The 9090-nt window shown below is 35.5% G+C and overlaps 1 protein-coding gene across 2 annotated transcripts in view; it reads right to left on the bottom strand.

The window, feature by feature from the left end:
• LOC110105162 (aminopeptidase M1-like) overlaps window positions 1-8687 on the bottom strand; it is a 37406-nt gene extending 28719 nt beyond the window's left edge. For both annotated transcript variants that reach the window (XM_028693816.1, XM_028693817.1), the window contains exons 1-3: window positions 8329-8687; window positions 8078-8223; window positions 7903-8005 (exon numbers count right to left, since the gene is read on the bottom strand). In XM_028693816.1, coding sequence (XP_028549649.1) covers window positions 7903-8005; window positions 8078-8223; window positions 8329-8562 — 483 coding nt within the window. In that variant the 5' untranslated portion in view covers window positions 8563-8687. The remainder of the gene's footprint in view (window positions 1-7902; window positions 8006-8077; window positions 8224-8328) is intronic.
• Between the last annotated feature and the right edge of the window lie 403 nt (window positions 8688-9090).

Below are 9090 nucleotides of genomic sequence, written 5' to 3'. Positions count from 1 at the left end.
AGAAATTATACCTTGACGACTCTGGCGGTGGCTCGTGGAGTCGTCGACGATTGTCGGCGATGGAAGGCACGAAAATCGAGGTAAGAGGGAGATTCTTCTCTTTTCTTTTTTTTAATAAATTATAACTAATACTAATTATAATAATAATAATTAAATAGTTATAATTAATAATTACTAATTAATTAAAATTAGTGAATTAATTATAATTATAATTAATTAATGATTAATTATAATTAATTAACATTAATCATAATTAATCAAATAATTATAATTCATAATTAATTAATGATTAATTATAATTAATTGAAATTAAATATAATCAATCAAATAATTATAATTATTAAATAATTATTAAATATAATTAATAAGAATTATAATAAATAAAATAAAATAAAATAAAATAAAAGTCCTTGGTTCGGCGGATTCACAGGATTCTGGCCGAAGGAGCATGCAAAAAGGAGATAGTCACCTTCACAGCAAGCGAGCTCTCGTGCTTGCTTCCGATCAAAATGCGTAACTTCCGATCGACGGAAAAGGGGAAGGCGTAAGAGGAGCGAAGTCGCACAGCCGCGAAGGATCAGAAGAAGCCGCACGAAAGGGATAAAGTAACTTTGCAGTCGCAAGCTTCTGTCGTGGCTTCCGATCCAAAGTGTCAGAACTTCCAAGCCGATAGGAAGGGAACGTCGGAAATGGGGAAAAGCTGGAGAAGCACACCGGCGGTAGGGAGTTACCCTCACAGCAGCGAGTCCCGTTGTTGCTTCCGACCGGGATGTTGTAACTTCCGATCGACTCCAAGGGAACGTCGTCGTCAAAGCGGTTTCGAGCGAGAGAGTGGGAGCGAAAATCAGAGAGTGAGAGAGAGTGGGGAGCGGAGAAAAATAGCGAGAGAGTGGGGAGCGGAGAAAAACAACGAGAGCGAGAGAGAGCTTGCGGAAGAGAGGAGCCGAAGGCCTCATTTCATCACCCTTTTATCGACGAGAGCAAGTCGTGCGACGACGTGCGAACAGAGGAATGGCGCCGGTGTGCGAGGACGTGCGGACTGCATCCACAACGTGCTTGATGGGGCGGGGCAGGTAATGGATTTGATTTTTTTTTATACAGCAGGTCAACAATTGTACATATTTATATATACAAGAAACACAGCAAGTTATTGAAAGAAGAAAGAAAACAACAATGATTAAATAAACCTGAAAAATGACAAGTTATGTGTAAGGCAAGCGTCGCAGAGCTACCTCGATGAGTAGTGCAACCCAATAGAGGAGGCAGTGCGACCTCGATATGATGAAGCCTACGAGTTATGAGTCCTATAGGTTATGGAGCCTACGAGCAAAAGACAGTGCGATCTTAGGAGCTTACAGGCTATAGACTATAGACCTAAACCTAGACATCTAGACATAACACCTTTGCGGAAAAAAAATGATGAAATAAACAGAAATATATAGCTACGATGATATATTATGATTGTATGATTTACCTATCATATGCAAATGCAATTGGCTTAGAGCAATGTTAATGATATTACATGACATGTAAATGAATGTGTAATTTAGGTGAGCATAATTTTTATATTTTACATTATATGTTATACATACCCAACATATTCCTTGTTACAATTATTGCAGACTTGGGTTGCTTATATACGCTTCTTATATGCATATTTTGATTTACATGTTAATGCTCATATTCATTAATTTTTTCTTACACTTGATTATTGTATTGGAGTTGTATATCTTTATGGGTATCATAGCTTATCAAGTTATTATTTTGACTGTTCTTAAAGGAAAAGGGAATGATATGATTAAGCTAAAATAGTGTCAGGTTGTTCAATTTTTATTTTATATTCACTTTTGTCAATGTAAAAAAATTTTGGATTGAGGTTAGTGATCTATTAATAGTTAAATATTTTAATTTTCATGTATCTGCTTTATAGATAAAAATTTTGGACTTCCGTTTATGAATAATGTTTTTGAGTTATGATGTCTTTTATAATTGTTCTGCATTTGAATGTCAGAAATTGTATATAAGTGTAGTGTAATATAATGTAAATGATTTACGATCTCCCCACTATTGCGTCCCACATCAACAATTTGAAGTAGGATCAGTGTGAGGCGTGATAGAAAGTGGTATTTGAAGTTCTGGGAAATTAGTGTGGAAGCATGATCGAATCTATGGTTTACGGTAAAATGATTTAATTAATGCAATTTCCTGCAGAGCATAAGTGGGGTTTTCGTCCGCCTAGGAAGGAATGATTATTAGATGAGATAAGCTTTCTAGGTGAAATGTTGATGTCCAGCTCAAACCTTAGAAGCACCTTATACATATATATGATCTTTTATGTTTAAGATATGATCAAACACTAAATCATAATGCTAAACATGTTGTGGTAAGAGTTATGGCTGAGAGAGTTCTTGTGGGAACTAACGGTCACTCGGCATAGCCTAACAGAACATCAGAAGGTCCTAAGAATGTTGCATTCCCTGAGGACATCGTAGTGAAGGTAGAGAATATACAAGTGGTGTTGGATCTTACAACAATGATATCTAAAATAGTAATACGAATGCGGATGATGGAAATGATGAAAAGATGCAATCTTTGGTAGGGCCTACATCATCTTTCTCTGATTTGAGTTGTATTCATCTTTCTTTTAAGTCCTAGTAGTGTCCTTTTGTAAACATAATTAAAGATCACGATCTTTCAATGTTTTTTTTAGCATTTCCTATCTTCCATCTGTGTTAGTGTTGGGGCTGATACTCAATGCCCGACATCCAACTACATAGCATGAGAGGAAATGCCAACCATAGTCAAAGCTGGAACCCAATTAGATCACGGTTGAAAGACATATAGAATCCCATGCACTAAGAACATGAGATAGATCTTCAAAGATGAGAATGCTTTGTGTAAGAATCCAATTAGCAAGTGCAGCAATGATAGAAGAAGTTGGGAAAGAAAATAAGCGTTAATAATGAATCCATACATAGTAACCTTAAGGTTTGATAGCCCCATTGACCTTCTAGGATAACTTATTGGAGAGAAAAGAGTCCTCACAAAGAGATCAGTATTAGTGATTATCGTGGTCAGCAGAGAAGGTGAACGTGCAATGCAACAATGGCCAAAGTCAAGCTTGTAAATCTATGGTATTAGGGGTCAAGCGTAAGGAAAATCAGGATGCATTAAGGTTTGGGATATCTCATTTTACTCATGTCTTTGACTTCATTGAAAAGGGAATCAATGTAAATAACCTTCGTATCTTCAGGTAAGCTATGCTTTAGTTGGAGGAGGGAGACGATGGGCTGGTGGTAAAGCAAGAGGATCTATGGTTAGCGGGTGGAGTCAACATGGGGAGGAGATACATGGGGAATTGGCCAAATAGAGGAAGGTTGTAGTCAATGAAATTATAATAGAAAAGGGAACATCAATTTCATGTGGGTCCAGGTGATTATTCTTGGCATTAACAATGGAGCATAATTATACCATATGTGATATTGGGCCGCAAATGATATCACCTAGATGAAACTAGCTATGCTGATTTTTTGTGACATTGAAGGAAAAGGAAGAAGATGGCTTTTGCAAGTTATAGGTCAACTTGTGGTTGGGGAGTGGTGGCGTCATATCAAGAGGGAAGTCAACCTAGAAGAGGAAGACATCACAAGGTTGTGAATGTATAGAGATGATAGAGCACATGTGTGAGAGAGCTGAGGATGCCATATGCAACAAAAATTAACATAGATGGGGGAGGATTGCAATGGCATTCGCCCCCTTGACATTGAGTCCACTTTTCATCATCTTGATCACTACGTTGACCAATAAGAAATTGGGAATCAATATGCCAAGCACAATGCTCTTGACCAATCCCTTAAGTTATAGGAGGATAAAGGAAAAGCAAGGGAGCATCATTGGATTATGTAACATGGAGGAAAAGTAATAGGAATAAATTTTATTGCATTGTGAAGTAGTTGAGCATAGGCAGGTGTGGTCCACCATCAATGCCATTGTTGGCTATTACAAGCGGTGAATAGAAAAGAATGGCGGCAAGGTGGCTTCTCAAGTGGAGTTATAGGGGACAACAGAGAGTTACTATAGCAAGATTTGCATGTGGCTAACTGGGCGGGACAATAGAAATTGATGCATTTGGGGCTAGAGGAGGCTTGATCTTAAGTGATGGACTCAACATCTTCACAAGTAGATATGGGCAACTACAACAAAATCATTCATATGGAGAAGGTAGCCGTGTTGATGGTGTAGATTGTAATTTGTTTTTATCAGAGATGTATTTTTATGTATAGGAAATAGGATTGTTATAGTGCGTCTCCACATATCTTATATCACATGATTAATGAAAATATCCACCTAAAGTACTTCAACTCAACTAAAATGAGAATATCCACTCATATGCTCTTATATTCACTCTCAATGAATCGAGTAGTTTCATTTTTCTTTTTCTTTTTTCATTTCAAGAAGATAAACAAGGCAAAGATTCATATCATCTTGATCTTTTTGTAATCCAACTAAAGTTAAGGACATGTAGCCAAGGATTAAAACTTGAATCATGTTGATCGTATTTTATTTAAGAACTCAGCTTAATTGATTGAGTCACTTTAATATGATTATATAGTTGCACCTGGGATTGCCTGAAAATCATTAAATACATATTTTATGAGTCACTCATAACTCAATCAAATATCATACTTGAGTTTGCTGAATCGGCTTAGTTCAATTAGATGAGCAAGGTTTAGATTAAGAGAACAAAATATTTAGGTTTAAGGCCGGCTAAAGATTTGAACTATTCATTGATTATGCATTGAGATTATATTGGGCCAATCTAAAACCCAAGGCTAGATCTTTTAAAAGGTCAACAAATATAAGATACATTCCTCACAAATCAATAATGTCAAGTCAATAAACAATAACACTATATATATACACCATAAGATCATTGTGTCTTATTTTGATAGATCATTAATTTAACCTATGATGTGTTATTCATAAAAAGAACCAAAAGCTCATCGCATAGCCAACACATCATATATGCGTTGGTTAATTTCAATTAACTATAAGGTACATTGCTTACCCTTACATTCTTAAGATATCATGGATATTGTGAGGTTTTCTATGATAAATTTTGATTTGAAATGATTAAAACTTTAATTAGAGGTTAATTATTTAGAGTAAGTGAAGATTAATTACAACTAAGAGAGTTATTCATTTAATCAGTTTAATTAATTATTATTTGGACTAATTAGCCTAAATAGTATTTAACTGCTCCTCCCACTCTCTTACTCTCACTCTGGTGTAACATCCAGCCTAACCATCTAGGTAATTCAATAGTGTAACAATTGTTGATGAAGACACTAGCCCTTAAGCCTCAAGTTACAAGCTTAAGGAACTACAGAGTTGGATAAATCTCAACGGCTAGCATGACAAATGATTTGAAAAGAATTAATTCAATTCATTAGGATTGTAATAGAGCCAAGTCGAGCAAAACACTACGGATTAGACTTAGTTTGGTCATACTACGAGTTATTCATGTTTCGGTAAAGCTTGAGCCTTACTTTCCAATTTTTGTTTTATTCTTGGCTTGTTTAAATTTTTTTTATAATTGAGCTTTGATTGCCTAAATTAATTAAGAAAATCCTTAAAAGAGCGAATAAATAAGCTTAAAAATTGAACAAGTACTTGGCTTCTCAGATTAATAAATAATTTTACAAATCTACATGAACAAGCAATCCCTAGAGGACTTAGCAATCAATTTCCCACTCATACTTGTCAATGGCGCAGAATGGCGCGCACCATGGCACGCAACGCGGCACGCATGTTCAAGTTGGTGCGCACCATTTGCGTCATGTGTGCGCAATGGCGCACGGCGCTTGCAATTTGAATTTTATATTATATAATTTTTAAATATTTATATAATTTTACTTTCTAAATAATATAATAATAAATTTATTTATTAGTTATTCATTTATTAACTAAAACTAAAGAACCAAATGCCCCAACCCTCACAAGTCAAGCCCGATCCCTCAGGCAACCGAAGTTGTGATCCCTCACGCTCGATCGAAGTGGCGATCCCTCACGGGGGCCCGATTTTGCGATTCATCACAGGATTTTGGTCCCTTCACGCGATTCCGCACGCATTCCGCCTCCTTATGCGATTTCGGAGCTAGTTCATCCAAGTATTCCTTCCGCCGCTCGTTGTTCGTCCGAGCATTCCTTCCTTCCCTTAACAACATTGACATCCCGAGCTTGAAGCATTCTTGTTCCAATAAACTCTTTGGTTTTCAAGTCATCAACTAAAATTTTTCACACAAATATGGAATAGTTATGAAGCATACTTGTTTCAATGAACTTGATTTTATGAATCTTATAGCACAATACTAGAATGCACCTAAGAAAAACCCATCTTTATAAGCATGGGTGTATGACCTTGAAATAGGTTTGTATTTATAATTATAACTAAGCATAGTAGATGAAATGATTTTATCAAGTATAATTTATATTCTTCTTGTATGGTTCTTTTTCATTATTATGATAGTTTATCTTTCAGCTTAACGATATTTCATATTCAAGCCAATTTTTTATAATTATTTTATATTGTGTCATGTTCAAAATGGTGCGCGTCGTGCCATGCGCTACGCGTCATGGTACCAAGAGGACCTTTGCACTGTGGTGCGTCATTCGTCATTGACAAGTATGTTCCCACTCTTTTGAGCACTTGTAAAGACCATCATGAGTATCAAAAGCTCTAAGTGGTGGGTTAACATCAACAAAACTTTAAGATCAGCTTTTTTAACTTTCACTTCTTGTTAAAATCATATCCAATAACAACCATACATTGAATTTTTTTCCCGTTTCCATAAGTTTGTTGTTCTACTAAACATTTCAGCTAAACTCAACAACTCTTTCAATTTCTTCTTCTTGATCTCATAATTACTAAAACAATCTTGTTTAGCAATTGTGCATGAAATCCTATAGTGTGGGTTAGATACCTATGTCATGTTATATACTTCATACTCTATAGAAATGGAATCCAACTCATTAATCATGATCATATGAGATGTAAACTCTCTACTTTTAGCATGGTCATACTTCCAATATATACAACCGTGAAATAAAGCTAAAGCTGTGAGAGTTGTAGGATTCAAAGTCATTATTGATCCCGACATCCATCGGGCCTATTATTATCAAGGAATAAGATAGTGTATTCATGTACAGCTCGCCGATGCATCAACTATAAGCAAGCTAAGAAGGAGAAAAATAAAATATTTGCTCGCCTCCTAGGCTCCTATAAATACGTTCACACGAGCTGTGATCTTAGCATGCCCTTGCTCAAGCAAGCAACCAAAGGTGAATTGGGAAACAGAGAATGATGAACTCGAAAACATGGGATGAGATATGAAAATAAGAAGAAGCATAATTGAAGAATTAAAATATAATAATTGGGAAAGTAACATAGAATAATAAATAAATATATAATATGTTACTACTAAATAAAAAATTAGGCAAGTGGCATTTTACCTAATTTTAATCAAATTATATGTGACCTATCATCTAGTTCAATATCAAGTCTCTAATAAGTTAATGAATGATAAATAAGCTTGTTCGTGTACATAAATAAATGAGTTGACCATGTTCATACTAGATTTATTTAACGTTCGAGTTTTAAAAACATTAAAATATGTTACAAACTTGAATGAACTTGATTGAATTTTAAATGAGTTGAATTTCTAAACTATGCATCTAGTCTTACAAGCAAAGGAAAGCAAAAAAAAAACACCACAAAAACAATGCATTAATTGAACCTAAAAGCAGCAACTGATAAAGCCCACATAAAACCTTCTACTGGCTTCCGATTACTACTAGCTATTTTCGGAAATATATATATATATATTTGCAGGAAATTTGAACCTTGAATGCAGGTTCATCCCAACATGGGAAGCAGCGTCTAGCATCGGCGGGCTCGAACTGGGTCACCGCCATATTCTTATTCTCACCATTATGCTTGTAAGCACTGTCGGAAAATATTATAAATAAATAATATTTGCAAAAACATCATTCAAAGCAGCTGAATCAATGAAAACACCTTCTGTAAAACCCTTTCATTCGATCATTTAGGATTCCGTCAAATCCAATCCACAAAGATCCTTCGCCATGCGGAAGGACATCGCTAAACAAAAGCACCAATAATTCATCTATCTCAACTGTGGTGATCTCTGTCGGATACAGTTTCTGCGATAACCCCAAACAAAGAAAAGAAAACAAATAAGCACAATGGACTTCCGAGTTTTCTTCCCCTCACAAAAAAAAAATTAAACGAAGTAGCAAAGCAATAACCTCTGAAGAACCGTGACCCTTGAACCAAATCGACTCATTCCCCACGGTGAGATCGGCGGCATTGAGGACCAGGAACCGCGTATCCCCAACAACATCGACAGTGATCTCGACTGTGCCGGTGAACTTGCAGGCATCGAGATCAGGTTTGAGGAAGAGGTCGTATCGCTTTGGGACAGCGAACTTGGGAAGTCGCGCTTGCCCTTTGAATTGCTCTAGGCTCTGTGTTTCCGCCATCGTTCTGTTTCCTCTCGGCAGCCGATGCTCCGCTATATTGACCGCTATCTGCTGGTTTCGTCTGGATTCCGCAAGGAGACGGAGAGTTTCGTTAAGAAAAAAAATCCCGAAAATCGAACAGTCTTTTCTTTTTCAAAATTTACATACATATCATTTTATTTCATATTATTTAATTATTTAATAATTAAAATTTTAATATTATATTTTTATCATTTACATAAAATATATTATCCTTATATTTTATTCTTATCACCAATATCATTTATGAATTTTAATATTTTATTTCTGATATGAAATAAAATGGTAGGTATGTAAATATTTTTTGTTGGGGGGCTAATGGTTAGTATTCATTTTTATGCTTTGAAAGTCGTGCAGGGAGAGCAAGAAATTTTTGGAAAAGGCTAGATAAAGTAGTGCATATTTGATTTTTTATGCTTTGAAAGTCGTGCATTAAGAGCATTTGGAATTTAGCTTTGAAAAGTCATTGTACTTTTTTGACGTAATTAATGTAAAACAGCTTTATTTAGC

The sequence above is a fragment of the Dendrobium catenatum genome, unplaced genomic scaffold, assembly GCF_001605985.2.
Source record: "Dendrobium catenatum unplaced genomic scaffold, ASM160598v2 fragScaff_scaffold_370, whole genome shotgun sequence".
In the NCBI taxonomy this organism is placed as follows: domain Eukaryota; kingdom Viridiplantae; phylum Streptophyta; class Magnoliopsida; order Asparagales; family Orchidaceae; genus Dendrobium; species Dendrobium catenatum.
This window is presented reverse-complemented; position numbering and strand designations above follow the sequence as displayed.